Source organism: Brachyhypopomus gauderio, chromosome 2, assembly GCF_052324685.1.
Source record: "Brachyhypopomus gauderio isolate BG-103 chromosome 2, BGAUD_0.2, whole genome shotgun sequence".
Classification (NCBI taxonomy): domain Eukaryota; kingdom Metazoa; phylum Chordata; class Actinopteri; order Gymnotiformes; family Hypopomidae; genus Brachyhypopomus; species Brachyhypopomus gauderio.
In genome coordinates, this window is record NC_135212.1 from 13,885,422 (window position 1) to 13,907,873 (window position 22,452).

At 43.4% G+C, this 22,452-nt stretch overlaps 1 protein-coding gene across 7 annotated transcripts in view; it reads right to left on the bottom strand.

Annotated features, from left to right (window-relative positions):
- The window catches only part of slc2a9l2 (solute carrier family 2 member 9, like 2), a 268,703-nt gene that overhangs the window by 102,996 nt on the left and 143,255 nt on the right, over nt 1–22,452 (bottom strand). For all 7 annotated transcript variants that reach the window (XM_076987952.1, XM_076987944.1, XM_076987918.1 and 4 more), the window contains 2 exons: nt 17,645–17,746; nt 13,342–13,417 (listed from right to left, as the gene is read on the bottom strand). In XM_076987952.1, coding sequence (XP_076844067.1) covers nt 13,342–13,417; nt 17,645–17,746 — 178 coding nt within the window. The remainder of the gene's footprint in view (nt 1–13,341; nt 13,418–17,644; nt 17,747–22,452) is intronic.

The window sequence follows — 22,452 nt, forward strand, 5'->3', positions numbered from 1 at the left end:
GTGCAGTTAAACCTTCTGCCCACCTTATCGCACCTTAAGGATGTGCAGAATTATAACAGCTAACACTGAACTGTATTTTGCTGCACATATTCCCATGCGGTCACAGGGCAGTCCTATGCTGGCCACTGATGCGACTGACAGCACTCTGCTATGTTGTGCCTACATCTGTGTTTCTGTGGAGCTCTGTTACTTATCAGTCCACCTCTGCAGGAACATGTGAATCTGTCGTGAGTGCATCACTGATTTCCACGGACCGTCCACTGCGTTCCTGTGAGCACTGCTGCTGAAGCCCTGGACGTCTGGCCAGTCTGAGCACTACCATTGGGCTTCTTCCTGACACACACAACATCTCCTGGAGTTGTCCTGGGGATTTTCCTGGTAGCTGTGTACAGAACCATTCTATACTCAGAACAAATCCTGGTCCGTACCCATCATGTCTGGCTCTTTACCATGATTTTCATTTCCACACCCTCCTGCCAATCTTACCCTCGTTTTGGTGTCATGTGCGTTTCAGTGTCCACACCTCGTCATTTGTTACTCCTCTCATTATTGTGATCATCTGTTTCTGTTTAGTCCCCTCGTTATCTCTGCTGTATTTATATTCTGTGCCTTGATTTGTTCCTCACTGGTCACGGAGTGACTCTCAGTGATTCCGCATCACCATCATCGTCATCATCATCATTTTGAGTCTGTATTTTGTTTCTTAGCTTTTGTTTGTTCCAGGTTCTGTCCTGTTTTTTTTGTTTGCGCTTCATTTTGGATACGCTTCATTTTGGAAACCTGTTTAGGTTGCCCACTTAATATGACCCTGGACTCTTCTAATGCATCTTCTCATAGATTTGCCCTAATAACTCTTGCTCTACTCGGTGAAAGCGTCTGCCTTGTTGCGGCTCCACGCCCACGGCGTTTCAGCACCCTGGACAGAGTCGGGGCTCGGGGTTCTTACATCAGCTGGGTGGTACAGGCAGTGACACTGCAGCTGATTTATGAAGTTTCACACATCCACACTCACCCCTAGTTCCAATTCTGGAAAATAAAGCTCTTCTCTCACTTCTCCCTTGTGTCAATTCAACAAGGTGCTGGAAACATTTAACGCAGCTGCTGCAGATCTGTGGGCAGCGCGTCCCTGAAGTGAGCCTCCCGTTCCACCGCATCCCAAATGTGATTTACTGGATAGAGATCTGGTGACGGAGGAGGTAAAGTCATGTTCATAAAACTAATTTGAGACAATTTGTTTATTTGTTTCACTGATTGATGTGTTTGTTTATGCCTTGATTTATGTAGGCTGTTTTCATGCAAACATTGAGAGTATCTACCAAACACAGTAGCAATGCAACTCAACAGATATGTTGAACATTTGCAGGGGAGGAGAGAAATGTCTGTCTGTGTTGTTTTCCAGAATTCTATTAATATAAATCAGGATTCTATCATTATGCATGTTCCTGTCCCTGTTATGATCCCTGTCCCGGTTTCCCAGCTTCCAGTCCGGTGTCATGTCTGTCCCACTGTGGAGACCCGAGTCCAGCCCTGCCCACTCCCTCAGGCTCAGCCTCAGTGTTGTTGTTGTTGTATTTTACATTAAATGCCTTAATAAGACTTGCACCTGCATCACTTTGCCAACGTCACACACCAGTACATCTGCTTAAACGATAACTTTGAAGGTCTTATACTTGTGTATGAATGTCTGAAATTACCAGGCGTACAGAAAAGTTTTAAAGTGTATTAAAATCTTGTTTGCATCAATACCATTTGTGAAAGCCTTTGTGGAAGATACAGAGACATTTGGAGCATTAAGGCCTTCTGTCTGCAGCTGTTACTGTAGGACTGTTTACAGGTGTTACCAGAGGACTGTCTACAGGTGTTACAGTAGGACTGTCTACAAGTGTTACAGTAGGACTGTCTACAGGTGTGGTGTTACCATAGGACTGTACAGGTGTTACCATAGGACTGTCTACAGGTCTTAATGAGATTCAGCTTTACATTTGATTGCGAACACCTGCTTTTCCCCTTCCCACCTCCAGAATTCTAGGGTTGCCGTGGTTTCTCCACAGCTGTTTCCATTTTTACTAATTATCCTGCCAATATATACACCTGGATCAGCTTCACTTTGTGAAGTATTGCCATTCCTCAGTGTTTGCATACTGGACGTTATTCTCTAGTCTTCCTGGGTATTGATTTCTGCCTGTGATTCTCTGCCCATGCCTTCTGCCTCACCCTTTTTGTACCTTTGCTGTTTTTTTTTTGGTGACGTTTTTACCCTTTCTGTCTGGCTTTTTCGTCTCTGCCCGTTTAATAAACCTGTGCATGGATCCCAAAATATCTCGTGATTCTGACTCGTTACATTCTGTCATTTGTGAACCAGAAAAGGAGCAGAATGAACATTTATTATGAATTATGAATGAATGCATCCTGAAATGTCTATTTAGAATTGTTTAACATGTTTTAGAAAACCAATGCATCCTCCTTCTAAATCACCACCTGTACTTTAAATAGAATTATGGCTTCCCATTTTTAGATTGCACATACTGTTTATGTGACAAGAAAAATTAATAGAGTACACACACACACCTGGGGGCATTTCACACACACACACACACACACACACACACACACACACACACACACACACACACACACACCTGGGGGCATGCACCTGCACACTGTCACACACACAAACATGGGGGCATGCACATGCACAGTACCACACACAGGAACACAAACACATAGGCACACATACACACACACGGACATGGACACACGGGCATGTACAGACTGGAATGCACATGCACACCAACAAATACACACACACACACACACACACACACACAGATTCCCACAAACACAGGCACTTACAAACACAGACGGCTACAGTCTCTCATAATTCATTCCAGCATCACAAAGCCACTTCCTTCCTCCCTAGACTCTTAATAACAGAGCTCTAAAAACGGACAAATGCAACAATATAGCAAATTACTTCTCGCTATTCCATAGTAAACAAAATGCATGAAAATGACATAGCACAAGAAGTCTAAAAAAGATGCTAAAAGAAACCAAACTGGTATTATTCCCCAAAGAAAATTGGCTCTAGCAGTTCAAAAATGGGGGAAACCTTTGTCCTACGGTCAAAAGTAAAATGTGCATATTGCTCTAAAGCCTTTTTAGGGCTATTTGGCAACAATCCCAGATCAACACATAAAAGCTTATCCCAGTGGTTACTTAACACACCCATACCAGATTTTTTCTTCACTGACGAAGCAAACTTACCCCAGCCCACGTATAGTATGGTATAGTATGGTATAGTATAGTAAATCACCGATTTAACTGATTTTCCCACAAGGGTCTGTGTGTGTGTGTGTCTGTGCTACTTTTCTGTCAGCTATGGTGGTGATAGTTATATCTCAGCCAAACCAGAGGACAAGTATCAGCTTAATGTTACTGAAGAATTTGTAAAGGACATCAGACATCAACACAGGATGTTGAGAAACTTTCACTGAACTAAACAAGACAGAAGTTCTTCCATTAGACCCACAGGCCGCCCAAATATGCTCCCTGAATATTTTATAAAGGTGATGGTATAAAGCTCTAGGATACTCCTAATCACACCATGCTTATCTTGTTCAAAGCTCATATAAATATTTCCTGGACAGCCTTTTTATACCTCAGGAAAGATTAGGAAAATACCATCTTCAGAGAATGACAAACATATCCCCTGCATGTCTCTTTCCATTTTGGACTACTGTAATGCTTTACTATCTGGTTGTACCATTAGGTGCATATACAAGCTCCAATTAGTTCAGAATGCAGCTCAAGTTGTTACTAGAAAGTTTGATCACATTACTCCTATCTTAGCTACACTGCATTTGCGTGAAGAAATGAGGCATTCATGGCCTGGTGGTTAGGGAACTGGTCTTGTGACCGGAGGGTCGTGGGTTCGATTCCCAGACCTGAGGCCATGATTGAGGTGCCCCTGAGCAAGGCCCTTAACCCTCAATTGCTCACTTGTATAAAAATGTAAGTCGCTCTGGATAAGGGCGTCTGCCAAATGCCGTAAATGTAAATGTAAGAAACATCCTAATGACCTACAAAGCACTGAAGAGCTCCACAGTAACTCAGTGTGCTGCAGAGTTTCTAATGTTAAGCTACCCAGACTAAAGACACCTACCACTGCATTACACTAATGTTGGAGAACACATGCATTCATCAACATTTGTTGGTGGTCAGAAATAAATGTGTCTGACGGTGGGTGGAGCATTGCAGCAGCGAGTGCAGCAGTGATATCTGTGGCCTATTACGGTGCCCAGGGAGCAGTTGGGGTTAAGTGCCTTGCTCAAGGGCATTTCTGTCATGGCTTAGGGCCTTGGAATCGAACCCACGACCCACCGGTTCCCTAACCACCAGACCTTCATTGCCCCTAAGTCCTTCCAATGCATTCAGGAGATGAATGACAAGTGCAAAGAAACTGGGATGAGGATTAGCACCTGCAAGTCTGAGACTATGATACTCAGTCAGAAAAGAGGGGAATGCCCTCAAGTGGAGGAGTATCTTGAGATCTTGTTCATGAGTGACGGATGGAGCAGGAGACTGACGGGTTGATCGGTGCAGCGTCTACAGTCTCATGGACTCTGTACAAGTCTGATGTGGTCAAGAGAGCTGAGCAAAAAGCTCTCAATTTACCCATCTACATTCCACCTTGACCTATGGCCACATGCTCTGGGGAGTGTCTGCAAGTGATCGTGGATACAATGGCTATAATGATTTTCCTCTGCAGGCTGTTCGGACTCTCTCTTAGAGACACTCTAGCCATAGTAGAGTTGAGTAGCTTAGGAGGTTCGGGCATCTGTTATGGATGCCTCCTGTTCGCTTACCTGGTGAGGTGTTCTAGGCATGTTCAACTGGGAGACCACAGGGAAGACCCAGGACACACTGGAGACAGACCCAGGAGACACTGGAGACATTACATCACTGGGCTGTCCTGGGAAAGCTTCGGTGCCCTCATAGAAGAGCTAGAACAGGTGGCTGGAGAGATGGAGCACTGGGCCTCGACCAGCCAGTCAGAGTCTCCACTGCATCAGTGTGGGGTGGGTCAGAACCTGCCCACGCTCCCATGCCCACAGTCAGAGGTCCTCTCTGATCAGTGTGAGGGTAAGTCAGAAACAGACCATGCCCCGGCAGCCACAGTCAGAGGTCTTCTCTGAGTCACTGCGGGCTGAGTCAGATTTTGACATCACAAAAGAGGCATTTATACATTCCAAGTTTTGGCTATACTGTTACTTACTGTTAATACGTTTTTGGTTCTAAATAATGTGAAAGAGGATATCAATTCTGAAAAAATATGTAACATAATTGACAGAAATATGAATACATTCTGGAGTTGCCTGCTTTAAACGGACCTCTGAATAAAGGTCATTCTTATCACCATAAAACACTACACTACACCTAATCACCATTTCATATATCAAAGTGAATTAAAGTCCGACTTACATCAGCTTCAACCTGCTAGACTGCCGAGCACAATTTCTGGCTCCTCATTCATAAGCACATGTAATATTCTGGCACATTAAACATTTCAAACCAGAAAATATCTCCCGTCCGTCTAATGAAACAGTAACTACTGATTGAAATTTTAAAGCTTAAGAATGATATTAAAATAGTAGTATTTCTCACACACACACACACACACACACACACACACACACACACACACACACACACACACACACACACACACACACACTTCATTCCTGTTCAAGGCAATGTATAAAGCATGTGACCCTCTCTTAATCCCCACTGATTAGTATATGTCTTCTGAATCTGAACTAAAACCGTAAACGAAGAAAGAGCTTCAGAAAGGGGTGAGACAGGGCAGGGGTGAGACAGAAGAGAGAGAGACAGCAGAGGTAAAGAGAGCAGGAGCTGAAACAAGACAGGGATGAGCGCAGAAGGAGAGAGAGAGAGAGCTGTGGGGGAGACATAACATGGGTGAGACAGGACATGGTGAGACATGACTTGGGTGAGATAAGACATCGGTGAGACAGGACATGGGTGAGACATGCATTCTAGTGCACAATGACTCTTCACTGTACACCATCAGTACACACACACACACACACACACACACACACACACACACACACACACACCCTAAACTCTGCTGTAGGACAGTACACAAAGACCCTACACTTCACTGAAGGACCATCAGTACACACCCCCTACATTTCTCTGTACTGTGTTCACTGAACAAAGAGACAGAGAGCTTTACTGGAAAACTGTACTGAACACAGACAAACTGAACACAGGGAACTTAATTAGAAAACTGTACTGAACACAGACAAACTGAACACATAGAGCTTAATAGAAAACTACTGAACACAGAGACAGAGAGCAGCAGGAGCTCAGAGAAGGAACTCTATGAGAAGGAACTCTCTTTCTAGGAGATTTCCAAGGAGCTTCCAGGAGCTCCATTTCAAATGTGTGAACCTTTGAAACATTCATATGAGTCTCTTGGGTGTAAAAGTATTAGTATGTATGTGTGCACTTGAGCAAGCCTGAGACCTGCAGTGTTTATACAGCCTTAATGCTACACAACGTGTGTGTGTGTGTGTGTGGTGGCAAGTGAATATACACCAGTGATATAAATGATCGGGTCACCACTTTAACCATAACCTGAGAAGTTCTAACCTGAGAAATGTACCCCTTCTCTCCAGCTTCTCACTGGACTTAAACATCACTCTGTGCTGTGATTGTTTCATCCTGCTAAACCCCACCTAAATTCAATGTTAGTCTTATTTTTTCTTTGATGTGTTTCTAGAATATTCCTCTTCCATCCTTTGAAAACATCATACACATGAAACATGCTTTCTGTCAGCAACCTTCATTCAGAAGTTTTCAAATGTTTTGGGAGTATGTTGACGCCGGGATATTAAGGGTGTATTGATGTTTAAACATGTTCTAAATGAACATAAAATACCCCAAAACACAGGAGACTTTACTGTGAGCTTCCTATTTTTTTTTGTGTTTATTTGGGCTTGTATGTTGGGGTGTGTGTGTGTGTTTGAGGTCATGGGTGCATGTGTTTGTGTGTGTGCTATGGATGTGTGTGTGTGTAGTTATTAGATGGGTGTGTGTTGGTGTATGTTCTGCTGGGATTGCCCTTCTGGACTGAGACTGATGATGTAATTCCTTTTGGAATGCTGTTCCAGTTTAGGGGTCACTGCCCAAGAGCCCAGTCACCCCTGGGGCAAACCTGGGGCAAACCTGGGGCAAACCTGGGGCAAACCTGGGGCAAACCTTCGACATTCTCTCTTTTTCTGTTTTAGTCCTTGGTATTTTTCCCAATTCCTTTGGATGTCTCCATCACTTGGGACTGTCACATCTATCATCGCTGTGTTCTGCATCCGGCCCATCACACAGTCTGGTGGGTTTCCTGCTACTTGTTTATCTGTCTGCTACTGCAGGGTTAGTCTCCACCACTCGGTGGCTCCTCCCATCAGATCTTGCTGGTGTGCAGTTCACACACAGAGTCCTGGGAAATGATCCCTGCCACATGGTTGTGTCTGTCAGTGTATCTATTCTTTGCTAGCATCTTGTGTCCTCCTACTAGATCCTGGATTGTTTCAGAGGCTCCTTTGCATAATCTGTATCTCAGGGCAACAAGACATCACATGGGTGATGGGTGGGGGGAGAACACTGCCCACCCAGCTCAGGGTAGTCACTGCTGCCTTCCACAACACACACTCCACTGTTCAGGATAGACATTAGACACTTCCGCTGTATGGGAGAGCGAGTAAATCAGCAACTCAGAGAGAGAATAAGAAATAGAGAGAGAGAGAGAGAGAGAGAGAGAGAGAGAGAAACAGACAGAAAGATAATAAAAAGCTTTAATCTGTCAGACTGCACCACTCTAGTAATAAAATCACTGCATGATAGGACCCTGACCAGGCGGAGAGCTACAGTGTCACTGCATGACAGAGGGACCCTGGTCACAATAGAGCCCAATTAGCTAGAGGCCTATAGGCACAGCGCTGCCTGGTCCCTATGGTTACTTCCTCAAGAGGCTGCACAATATGTCATATTTTTATTCATTATCATATTACTGACTTTTGCAATATTAATTATAGAAAGTACTCCAAGAATGAATACATCAATTCTATATTAGCATCCCACATCGCTCACTAGCATTCCTGCCATCTCACTAGCGTCCCTCTCATCTCACCAACATCCCATACTTCTCACTACCAATCACATCTCTATCATCCCTAACGTTTCTCTAGCAACCAACACATCTCACCAACATCCTTCACATCTCAATAACATCCCTAACATCCCTCACATCTCACTAACATCGTTCACATCTCGCTAGAATCCTTCACATCTCGCTAGAATCCTTCACATCTCGCTAGAATCCTTCACATCTCGCTAGAATCCTTCACATCTCGCTAGAATCCTTCACATCTCGCTAGAATCCTTCACATCTCGCCAGAATCCTTCACATCTCGCCAACATCCCTCACATCTCGCCAACATCCCTCACATCTCGCCAACATCCCTCACATCTCGCCAACATCCCTCACATCTCGCTAGAATCCTTCACATCTCGCTAGAATCCTTCACATCTCACCAACATTCCTCACATCTCGCCAACATTCCTCACATCTCGCCAACATCCTTCACATCTCGCCAACATTCCTCACATCTCGCCAACATCCCTCGCCAACATCCCTCACATCTCGCCAACATCCCTCGCCAACATCCCTCACATCTCGCCAACATCCCTCACATCTCGCCAACATCCCTCACATTTCGCCCACATTCCTCACATCTCGCTAACATTCCTCACATCTCGCTAGAATCCCTCACATCTCGCTAGAATCCCTCACATCTCACTAACATCCTTCACATCTCACTAACATCCTTCACATCTCACTAACATCCCTCACATGACCATGTGGACCTTTTCACAAAGGCCTACAAAACTAATGCTACAGACTCATCTACTTTTATACAATAATCTGCAGGTACTAAATGTTGCATTGGGCGTACGTGAGTGTATGTGTGTATGAATGTATGAGAGTGTGTGTGAGCATGTATGTGTGTGTATGAATGTATGCGTGTGGGTGTGTATGAATGTGTGTGTGGGCACATATGTTTATATGTTGTGATTTCGTGGCTCAGCTGGAATGTTAAAGTCATTTAATTCTGAATTTTACTCATTTTGTTGGAGGCACATTTATCACTGCTTGTTAATTTGAAAACCTCAAACCTGCTCTTATAATAAACACAACGTTTTTATCATCTCAGGCAGGCACATAAAACCTGTCCAATTTCACAAAATGGTATTTTGAGGGAATTACAAACATGAAGTCACTAAAACACGTAGCTCCCAATTACTAATTAAATACTTAGTTTAAAACGTACTTTGTACGTAAGTGTTTTTTCGTAAGGACAAACAACTGTAACTATTAAAAAGACAATTGGTGTTAATGATGATAATAGGTATTATCATAATTGTTGGTATTGTTAATAATTATTTTTAATAATTATAATGATAATTTTATATTGCCGTAATTTAATAATTAGTATCTCACTATAGTTATTTACTATTGTATTGTTGCTTCCTACCCTGCACAGTGGTTATCTCCATACCACTGGGTTTCAGCATGATTTGTGCCATCACTTCCCAGGCCAGAGTAATCTCCTTAATCCTGCTCCTCCGTGTAATCTCCTCAACCCTGCTCCTCAGTGTAATCTCCTTAATCCTGCTCCTCAGTGTAATCTCCTTAATCCTGCTCCTCAGTGTAAACTCCCCACCCTGCTCCTCAATCCTGCTCCTCAGTGTAATCTCCTTAATCCTGCTCCTCAGTGTAATCTCCTCAAACCTGGTCATCAAACCTGCTCCTCAGTGTAATCTCCTCAAACCTGCTCCTCAATGTAATCTCCTCAGTCCTGCTCCTCAGAGTAAACGCCTCAATCCTGCTCCTCAGTGTAATCTCCTTAATCCTGCTCCTCAGTGTAAACTCCCCACCCTGCTCCTCAATCCTGCTCCTCAGTGTAATCTCCTTAATCCTGCTCCTCAGTGTAATCTCCTCAAACCTGGTCATCAAACCTGCTCCTCAGTGTAATCTCCTCAGTCCTGCTCCTCAGAGTAAACGCCTCAATCCTGCTCCTCAGTGTAATCTCCTCAGTCCTGCTCCTCAGAGTAATCTCCTCAATCCTGCTCCTCAGAGTAATCTCCTCAATCCTGCTCCTCAGAGTAATCTCCTCAATGCTGCTCATCAAAGTAATCTCCTCAACCTGCTCCTCAGTGTAATCTCCTCAATCCTGCACCCCATCCTTCTCCTCAGTTTAATCTCCTTAATCTTGCTCCTCAGTGTAATCTTCTCAGTCCTGCTCCTCAGTGATGTTATTCTAATCGACTGTGCACCCACATCTGCTGATCATGTGCATTTCCTAATTGAGCCATTCTGTGCTGGATTAGTGTGTCTGCATATTTCCTTAAAATAGCAAACAACGTTTCTGCCACACCCACACAGTCATGGGCAGTGATGGCTTAGTTACCTTGAAAAAGTAATACAATTACTGATTACTCCTTTAAAAAGTAACTTAGTTACCTTACATATTACTTGATTTTAAAAGTAACTATTTTAGATTACAAGTTACATTAGTAGTTACATTCAGCAGCAAAATTAGTTTTTCCAATAGCCTACTCACTTTATTGGAAGTACATTTTTAACAGAAACAATATATTTCCTGACATTTAAATAATGTATCTCCTGACATTACGTTTGTGTTGCTGCGCGGTATTATTTGTAAATATATTTGTAAATGTAATACAAGCGAACTGTTCAGTCAGACAACTATTTGTTGTGAAACGAAATACCATTACAATTGTAAGAATTTTAAGTAGGCTACGTTAGGCAAAATCCCAGCACTTTTCAAACCTGGAACAAAATGCAACATTAAAATTCATCAGGTAAATGTTCCTTCCCCTATTTTTGAGGGGTATTTCTGTACACTACCACATATCGTTACAGAGAATACTGCAAAGAATGACGTGTAAAACATGTTCGCCGCTCTCACAGGTTCGCCCGCAGCGTGCGGAGTCGAGCGCTATGGTCAGACGCAAAAGTATAACTGAGCTGAGAAGAAAGCAAAACTATAGTGCCTTGCAAAAGTATTCACTCCCTTGGATTTTTCCCTATTTTACTACATTACAACCTGTATTTTATTTTTTTTTTATCTGAATTGAATGTGATGCATCTACACAAAATAGCCTATGTTTTAGAGGTGAATTGAGAAAACAAATATATGTATATAAAGAATATGAAAATAAAAAACTGAAAATTGGCACAAGCATATGTATTCACCCCCTTTGTTATGAAGCCCCTAAAAAGTTCTGGTGCAACCAATTACCTTCAGAAGTCACATGCTTAGTGAAATGAAGGCCACCTGTGTGCAATCCAAGTGTCACATGATCTGTCAGTATATACACACCTTTTCTGAAAAGCCCCAGAGGCTGCAACACCATTAAGCTAATCAAACAACACCATGAAGACCAAGGAGCTCTCCAAGCATGTCAGGGATAAAGTTGTAGAGAAGTATAAGTCAGGGTTGGGTTATAAAAAAATATCCAAATCTCTGATGATCCCCCGGAGCACCATCAAATCCATCATCATCAAATGGAAAGAACATGGTACCACAACAAACATGCCAAGAGAGGGCCGCCCACCAAAACACTCAGCCCGGTCAAGAAGGGCATTAACCAGAGAGGCAGCACAGAGACCAAAGGTAACCCTGAAGGAGCTGCAGAGTTCCCAAGCAGAGACTGGAGTATCTGTCCATATGACCACAATAAGCCGTACATTCCATAGAGCTGGGCTTTACGGAAGAGTGGCCAGAAAAAAAACCTTTACTTACAGGCAAAAATAGGAAGGCTCGTTTTGAGTTTGCAAAAAGGCATGTGGGAGACTCCCAAACTGTATGGAGGAAGGTACTGTGGTCAGATGAGACCAAAATTGAACTTTTTGGCCACCAAGGAAAACGCTATGTCTGGCGCAAACCCATGTGGGGATGTTTTTCAGCAGCAGGGACTGGAAAACTGGTCTGAGTCGAGGGGAAGATGGATGGTGCTAAATACAGGGATATTCTTGCGCAAAACCTGTTTACGTCTGTCAGTGATTTGAGACTAGGGCGGAGATTTACCTTCCAACAGGACGATGACCCAAAGCATACTGCTAAAGCAACACTTGAGTGGTATAAGAGGAAACGTGTAAACATATTGGAATGGCCTAGTCCAGTGTTTCTCAAAGTGTGAGGCGCGCCCCACTAGTGGGGCACATGGGTATTGCAGGTGGGGCGAAAGCAATTGGAAGAAATTAACCTTTTTAAGCCTGTCGTTTTAATGTCTGTTCGTTTTGCATAAGCCCCGGATATTTAAAATGTCTGCGGAACAGTGTGAACCAGGGCTAGATTAGGCCCTTTAATGAATTTGTACCGGCCCCCATGGTCAACAAATTACGTTCGCCCCCCAGCCCCCCAACCCGTCAACAAATAACATCCGCCACCCGGGTGATATGGGACAGGTGGGGCATGGAAATTCCCCTTCTTCTGAGGTGGGGAATGATAGAAAAAGTTTGAGAACCACTGGCCTAGTCAAAGCCCAGACCTCAATCCAATTGAGAATCTGTGGTCAGACTTGAAGGCAAAAATTCCAGTGGCAAGATGTGGCAAGCTCATAGAGACTTATCCAAAGCGACTTGCAGCTGTAATTGCTGCAAAAGGTGGCTCTACAAAGTACTGACTTACGGGGGTGAATAGTTATGCACACTGATGTTATCAGTTATTTTGTCCTATGTGTTTTTTGGCTTCACAATAAAAAAAGTTGTAGGCATGGTCTGTAAATTAAATGATGCAGACCCTCAAATATTCCCTTTGAATTCCAAGTTGTGAGGTAACAAAATGTGAAAAATGTGAAGGAGGGTGAATACTTTTGCAAGGCACTGTATATGTTTTTACTAAGGAAAATAAAAATAGTAACACAAAAGTTACTTATCCAAGTAACTGTATCTGATTACTGGACTGGAAATAGTAACTGGTTATATTACTCATAACTCAAAAAAGTGGTAAGATTAGAGTAACGCGTTAACGGGTTACTGACATCACTGGTCATGGGCCACAACCTTGGTCATATCTACTTATCAACCTGCCTGGGTCAGGCCCACACAAACCCTGAACTGTGCCTGAACTGTGCCTACCTATGCCTAGGAAACACCCAAATATGCATGGGACACACCCCCCATGCCTGGGCTGTGGTCTTGTGCTGAAATGCTGAGCTTGTGTTGTGTACCTGGCCCTGAGCAGAATGAGGCGATCACAGCCAATATGGAGATGAAACTCAGGTATGGCATCCATGAGTGTGTGTCCTGTAGAGAGAGACAGACACACAGGGAGAGGGAGGAGTGAAGAAATGAAACCTGATGGTACCAAAATGAGATGTGGAAACTGTGCATATGTGTGTGTGTGTGTGTGTGTGTGTGTGTGTGTGTGTGTGTGTGTGTGTGTGCACGCGCAGTGGGCTGTAAGTCTTTCAAAAGTCTCCTGAGAAAATTACTTGATGCCGCACTGCTGAGCTCTTTGTTTAGGACGGTGCAATTTTCCCTCAACTTCAACTGCTAATGAAGCATGAAGTCACATTATCAACAATCTATTTCAAAAAAGGAAATGAATCCCAGTTAAATTAGAGTGTGGCCGGCTGAGAGAAAGGATGGAGAGAAGAGAGGAGGGATGGAGAAAAAGACAGGAGGGATGGAGAAAAACAGGATGGACAGATGGGGAAAGTGGGCCAGAAAGAGAGCAGTCCTGGGATGCTGAGGGCCGTCTGTATGCAGGCGAGCTGCAGAGCTGAACACGCCTCACTATCACAGCACGACTGCCCGGGTGCAAAGAACACAACATCATTAAAGTCATAAAGCGAACAGCGACTCACTAAACATTTGGAGAGCCTACGACAACCGCAGCGATGATACAAATGAATAGTAAAAGTAAAAGAAAGGCCAAAGAGTCCTTCAGTGACAGCAGGGTATTTAAATGTTACCTATGGTAGCACATGCATGTTTCAGGTTGAAGCCCCAACCTGTGTGCACTTGCCTACACTCATATTTCAGAGTCAAACAATATACACATACAGTATGTTTTCCTCTGAATTTTATAAATGCTTGTGTAGCCAGTCCATTAAATAACATTTTGAATTTAAGGACAATGGAATGGAGAATAGATATGGTGTAGAGGGAATGGAGCCATAACAAGTGAGCAGACCTAAATGGAAATGTGACAATAGAGTAGTAGTGGAATTGAACTGTCACAGTGGAGCAGACCTGAATGGAACCGTGACAGTGGAGCAGACCTGAATGGAACCGTGACAGTGGAGCAGACCTGAATGGAACCGTGACAGTGGAGCAGACCTGAATGGAACCGTGACAGTGGAGCAGACCTGAATGGAACCGTGACAGTGGAGCAGACCTGAATGGAACCGTGACAATAGAGCAGACCTGAATGGAACCATGACAGTGGAGCAGACCTGAATGGAACCATGAAAATAGAGCAGACCTGATTGGAACCATGACAATAGAGCAGACCTGAAAGGAACCATCACAATGGAGCAGACCTAAATGGAACTACAAAATCAAGAATGCAGACAGAGCACTGTGAAATCATCTGACGAACGGCTTAAATGGTGGAGAGAAATCTTCGAAGGACTGTACAATCATGATGCACTGACAGGACCACCCCTAGAACCACCAGCTATCAACTCACCTACGATGCCTATGGCTGATACAGAACCGATAGATCTGGAAGTCAAGACGGGGATCCACGCACTGAAGAATGGAAAGGAGGCGGGAATCTACAAAGCTACTGCGGAAGCCATCAAGGCCAGCGGAGAGGTCGCCTGCACCTCTTCATCACAAAGATCAGGCATTCAGAGGACATACCATCTCAATGGAAGAAGGCGATCATTATCCTAATCCACAAGAAGAATGACAGCCAGGAATGTAAGAACAATCGCGGCATCAGCCTACTGTCAATCTTAGGCAAAGTCTTCATGAAGATCATCCAGTCATGGCTCCAGAAGCACCAGGAAAAAAAAAGTCGAGAGGAACAAGCAGGGTCCAGGCATGGCAGAGGATGTATTGATCAAAATCTTCTCCCTCCGCCAACTGATTGAAGAAAACACGATGTGGCCAACGAACAGTCCTCTGCTTCGTTGACTTCAAGTCTGCGTTTGACTGCATACATTGACCAGCACTATGGAGAACTCTGGAGGCCGAGCACATCTAGCCAAAAGTTATCTCTCTCCTCCAAGAAGCGTATGATGTTTCAACTAGTGCGAATCCGAAACGAACTGTCGGAAGAGATTACCTCGCTGCTCCTCTTCAACATTGTTTCTTCCGACAGTGCAGTGGCCACCGTACACTCATCCTGCCAATCATGTCTATGGATCTAAAGCATGGACTCTACTCAGGATGGACACGAACAAGCTTGAGGCCTTCCAAATATGATGCCTCAGACAAATTCTCAGAGTCTCCCCCTGGGACCATGTTACCAAGAACATTATTCAATTAAGGTGTCTGGAGCAACCGACTGTCGAAGAGACGTTCCAACAACGACACCTCCGGTGGTTTGGACACGTGTGTAGGATGAGCGAGTCCCAGCTACCACACAAACTGCTTTGGAGAGACCGGCCTAACCACTGAAAAATTCAAAGCTCTGCGCTAAAGAAAACCTGGATAAAGCAGAAAGAAGTGGATATACGTAACCAACGCCTGAATCCAACCCAAGCGAAGGCTGCAGCTATGAACCAAAAGGAATGGAGGAGTGTCGTGAAGAAAGTTTGGGAACCATCAGCATCTACAACAGGAACAGAGACAATGGACAGGTCTAAATGGAACCGTGACAATGAGAGTACCTGAATGGAACAGAGACATTGGAGCGGACCTGAATAGAACCGTGACAATGAGAGGACCTGAATGAAACCATGACATTGGAGCAACCGTTACAATGAGAGGACCTGAATGAAACCATAACATTGGAGCGGACCTGAATGGAACCGTGACAATGGAAGGACCTGAATGGGACCGAGACAGTGGAGCGGACCTGAATGGAACCGTGACAATGGAAGGACCTGAATGGGACCGAGACAGTGGAGCGGACCTGAATGGAACCGTGACAATGGGAGGACCTGAATGGGACCAAGACAGTGGAGCGCACCTGAATGGAACCGTGACAAGCGAAGCACAGGGATCGTGGTGTAGGGGGATTGGGTGCCTGCTTGCATGTGTGCATATGTGTGCACAATGTATTGCAGAGTATCCACCTATTATGTTCTGCCTTTGGCTACATGAAAGAAGCCACATCTAAGCTTCTAGTGAAGGAATGAGTAAAGTGATGGTCATGCTAATACTGGAGTGGAGCATGGAGGGACTGAGACAAAGTAGCCTGGGCAGTATCATACTCAAAGCATTATAGCACTGTAGCATACTCACTGTAGCATACTCACTGAAGCAGAGTCTTAATCTGGCTAATCTACTAGGAGTGAAGGTTAAAATTTAATTGAGGTCAGGAGTTAAGGTTATATCTTCAGGGAGGTCAGGAGTTAAGGTATATCTTCAGTGAGGTCAGGAGAGGAGATTACATCTTCAGTGAGGTCAGGAGTGGAGATTACATCTTCAGAGTCAAAATCAGATTTATTTACAATTTGATTTATACATCATATGTTATCACAAAGCAGATTTAGAATGGCAAGGGTCTAGATCCCTAATGAGCAACAGTGGCAAGAGAAAACTCCCTAGGCGGGGATTAGGAAAAAAACCATGTGCAGTTACATCCTCACTGAGGTCAGTTTGAAGCCTGCTTTCCCACAAGGCTTATGACCTAAAGAGCGTCGTTCTGTATAAGAATGTTCAGCAGTGAAATCCATACATAATGGATCAACAGCATTTCCAACCTCTAGGATATATTCACAATATTTGACTGAGATGCTTATATAACAGACAAGAAGCCATGGTCATTAACCCTAATGATGTACCTCTCTACTGCTGCTGTGGGAATTGGGGACTGATGTTATTCAGCTCCAGGAAATGCCCATTACAAAACTGGTCTTCGATTTGATTGTGTATAAATGAGCATTGCTGATTTACCACTTAATGAAGCCCATAATGCAGCCCTACTTGTGTCTGTCCTTAAAGGGAAACCCACAGTGTTGGGGGATACAGGTGGGCTCACCTGGGCATGCACCCACTGAGACTTCTGCTAATGAGCACTGACCTTATGGTTTTAATAACCCTAACCTGAGTAGTAGTGTGTGTGTGTGTGTGTGTGTGTGTGTGTGTGTGTTGTAGTATGTGTATGTACCCCCAGTAGTCAAGGCCAAGTTACACAGAACATTTCTGCTGTTCGTACTGGCAGAGTGCTAATGCAGTTTTAGAAGCAACATTCATCAAACAGCACATGGTGACGCACTAGCAGGAAAACCTTAAAAGTCTGAAGGTTTTAGGACTGTGGTCATTCTTTCTCTCATTTTCCTACATTACATTTACACTGCAGCCATGTCACCAGAACTGTGACCTGTGACCTCATATCATATGCCTACTGACCTGGAAATGCAAGAAGATGGTGAGGAGACTGAAGCACACAGCCATCGCACAGAAACCGAAAATCAACAATGGCTTCCTTCCAACACGCTCAATCACCAGACCCTGAAAAAGAGAGAAAGAGATAGGGGATGAGTGTTTCGCAGAGAGAGTGTGTGTGTGTTAGAGTGAGAGAGAGTGACAGAGTGAGTGTGTGACACAGAGAGAGTGAGAGTATTTGACATATATTGTGTGAAAGAGTGAGTGTTTGACAGAGTGTGAGAATGTTAGCGAGAGAATGAGACAAGTGACAAGCTAAGTGACAGAGAGTCTGTCACTTACCTCGGTCTCATCATTAATGCATCAGGGAATGTTAGCAAGGCAGTAAAGTGCAATAAAAGAAAAAGCTCACAGAGCTCTATATGCAATAAAGAGGAGATTCTCAGGTAACAGGGATTTTTTTAAACAAATATACATGACATTAGCACAGATGACATTCACCACCCACAGCCAAAGAAACTTTGAACGTTCAAACCACGATCAACAGCATTTCAAACATCAACTTCATTGTGAATGTTACAGATGTTTATCAAATGTAGTTTAAATACTAATGTCCAAAACAAACAATATTCAAAAATTTATTGATTGTAGAATTTTAGGAATTCAGATGTATCTGCTACCTAGATGAAATCACTGTACTCCACTTAAACAAAATAAAAGTATGCTGATATGTCTGTTACAGTAGTATAGTAATACAGTAGTATAGTATTACAGTAGTACTACTGTATAGTAATACAGTAGTAATAGTAATTTAGATGCAGCTTCATTGTTGCTGTCATTGCGTTGGTAATTTGCTGATATAGATTTATGCAGTAGATGTTAGCAGTGTTTTGAATGCTGATTCTGATTCAGAAGTGGGATATTGAAACCAGAGTAACAAAGAGACTATGAATGTTGGTACATTGTTTAAGTCTGATACAGAAAATTAAAAAACCAAAAAATGAATAACCAATATTAAGATTTTGAAATAAACCATTTCCATGTGATTCATGTGTATTGACGTTATTTTTTTACCATTCCGTCATTTAACCATTCATTCATTCAATCATTCTGCTGAATGATTATTAAAATGAAAACACCAACTGTGAAAAATGTAAAACAAGTAAAAATACAAAACAAAATTCCAAATTTCAAATCTGTCATCACAACATCATCACCTGAGAGACAGTCAGAGACAACCACAATCACTACACACAAGTCGTCAGAGGAATTACCCTTTCCCCAGTCTGCTATGCTTTTCCCAGCACACAGGAGTAAACATCTCTGATAAACATTTGATTCACAGGCCCCAGGCCATGACTTAGGTGCCCTTGAGCAAGTCACCTAACCCCAACTGCTCCCCGTATGCCGGGCTAGGGATGCCCGCCACTCTGGGTATGTGTGCACCACAGCCCCCTAGTAGTCACTAGTGTGTGTGTTTTAATTGCACAGATGGGAAATGCGGAGGACAAATTTCGATTGGGTTGAAAATCACAATTGACAAACATGGCACATTTACATTTTTTTCATCTTTATAAATAGCAACATTCTGATAAGCTCTGTCCTTGTGACACATCTTGTCTCTTACACACTTATACACACACACACACACACACACACACACACACACACTTGACATGCTGGAAGGGTGTTTGTGTCTGTATTTAGTCCTGATGAGCTGAGACATGCCATTCAGGACTATCTGACACCATCAAACTGAGAAACAGTAAAGGGCTGTGGCCATGCCACATCACAAAGACCTGCAGTGGTGAACCAGTAAACCGGTACTGGTACACCTGTAAACCTGTACTCCCACACTTGTACACCAGTAAGTCTATACCCCTCTGAATTGGTTCACTTACCCACTTAACATATAACCACAAACTGGTACACTAGTAAACCCGTAGCCCCACACTGATAGACCAGTGAACCTGTACCCCTCTGTAATGGTAAACCACTAAACCTTCCCCAAACTGGTACAACGGTAATCCTGTACCTACACACTGATACACCAGTAAACCTATACCCACAGATTGTTACACCAGTATAACCTGTACTCACACAATGGTACACCCCAACTTCATTAGATCTCTGTCTGCTTTACCAAAGAGGGGGCTCTTTAATCTGGTAGAGAGAGCAAGACCTAGCAAACCTCAGAAAGTCATATTTCTTAATTAACGAGCCCGAGTTACGGTGTAATCTAATGGCTGATCAACGTTACCGTGGCAACATTCACCGAACTACAATACTTCTCTCAAGCTTGCTAGCGCGGCCACATGGACTGAAACAAAGGCGATCAATTCCCCATCGTTAAACCGTGGACGAGACTCGCATTCATGGACGTCATAACCAGAAGGATGATTACTGGTACACCTGGATGACATCGCTTTTTATCAACAACGAACCTGTGATGGAAATTCCCTCCAAATTCCACGAGGAAATTTTAAATAAACGTATCATTTATTTTCACCAAATTGTATTTTTATCATTCAAAAAGTGGTTGTTGCCAAAACCTCTAAAGAGTTCATAGTTAAATCCTTCAGATACCAAACCATTAATTATTTTTAGTTGAGAACTAAATGTTGTGATTCTGGTTTAATTTGAATACAAGATTTTCATTAATGACACTGATTAATAATTAAGGTAAAAAATTATACCTAAAGGATTTGTAGCTGAACCCCCTACACAAGCTTTCTGTGGAAGATGAGTTTGGTGCTTCCAACACCGTGTGTCATTAGTGTAACCCAGTCAAAATAAACACTACTAAATGCACTGCAACGTCATAATTTAATTTCAGGCCGAAGTTTGCCTAATACCTGTACTGTCTCTTTAAGAGAAAGCTAGCTGCAACACCTTTTCCGGTTAGCCTCTCAGTCCGCGGGTTACGAGCTGAGAGGAGGTCAGTGTTTTTTCATGTTCTCCATATAAAGGTGTTTTGTAAAGCCTGAAATTACTCTAAAACTAGTGTGATGTTAAATCATTCGTAATACTGTGTGACGCATATTTTATGTTAGTCCTATAAGAGTAAATAGAGGGGAAAGCGCTGCTTTTCTAGTTTTTCTGTCGAACATGTGCTCAAACTAATTTTCCATGTGCGTTATCTGCTAGGAGGGAACTGTAGGCCTCGGTACATGAGTGTGTCTGTCGACGGCTTGCCTGTGTGGAAAAAAACTCGCTGTACACATTGTCTTCAATGATTGTTTATTATTTCTTTGCATATAGACCCTTGAAGTAAAGCAGCAATAGTTACCAGCACTGATCACCTCAGAGTTCATTCTTCCCCTTCCCATACTACGGACACCCAGAACACAACGCAGAGGTATTACGGGTGTGTCAGGACTGTATAGATGACGATCACAAGACTCACGACACACACACACACACCCGTTACATTAGCAAGACAACTTCATAAAAAAATTACATCATATTAGTGTTACAACTTCCTTAATGGTTCTTTTCCACCACAAGGCCCTCACAGACCTGGGTAGACGCACATATGACATGAACTGAGTCACATCTATTCCCGCCTCCACCTGTCAAATGTGTTTTGCTTATGTGGCCATGTGCTTTCCATCTTGGTCCCTCACCGTGTTCTGTAACCCCGCCCCTCATTAGTGTGTTCAGGAGTTCCTTTTTTAGTTTTAATGCATTCAACCCCGTGCTTGGTCTCTAGTGTTGATGGTTTTTGTGAATGGAAAAGCGCGTTTTGTGAACGTGTGCGTTTCAGCCTTGTTCCTGGTATTCTGGTTTCGTCTTTGTGGTAATGTTTCTTCAGTATGTTATTTTGGTAGTGTTTCTTCTAGGTCTTTACATGTGGGTGATGTTTCAATGTCAGATCGCTCATACAATATGACCATGGACTGTACTAACTACTCTGATTATGGATTTGTGCACAATAAGAGTTTGAGTTTGTGTCCGCCCTCTCTTACCACCAAGGGTTCTCTTAATGGCAGGCTGTTGGATGCGTTCAGCCATAATACCCTAAACCAGGGGTGCCCACAGTTTTCAGCTTGCGAGCTACTTATAAGATGACCAAGTCAGAAAGATCTACCGGGGTGGCGGGCGAACGTAATTTGTTGAGCGGGGGGGGGTGGCGAACGTAATTTGTTGAGTGGATTGCAGATTGGCTACCGTGAATGTCAATCAAAATACAACCGTCAGTGCAGATGTGCGATTCATCTACTACTATTTTATGTGACGCGATCTACGCACATTCCTTCGCGATCGACCGACACTTCCTTCGACGTAATGAGCACCCCTGCCCTAAACACTCCTAGTTGAGAACCAATCAAGATCTCCATCTATATTTGCACCTACCCCTACCTCACACACACACACAGGCCATGTTATGCAAACATACCCTTATTTGTAACTGCTGGCATGTGCCTCAGCCTGTGGTGAAATCATATTAGCCTTCCTGTGTGACGCTGCTTCCTGCCGACGCTGTTGCGGAGCGAATTTTTGAAATTGTTTTCTAAAGTATAATAATCTATTTACGTGCTAATCTTTACTTTTTGCCTTCCTAGATAAATTTTACAGGTTTTATTCCGGCCGCTGACCAACTTTCTGCCTTCACAAATCAGCTAGCGTAAGTTTATATATCGGCTAGACACGGTAAGTGTTTTGATTTATTCATGGCTGGTGTTGGTTTGTTCCCGTGTTCGGAGTGTGGCATGTTCAGTCTAGACCCTTTCGCCACCGACAGTAATAGTGGTAGTATTTGTGAGAGGTGCAAACTAGTTAATCCTCTCGTGGCGAAAGTGGAAAGCTTAGAGCGACGCGTCCACTCATTA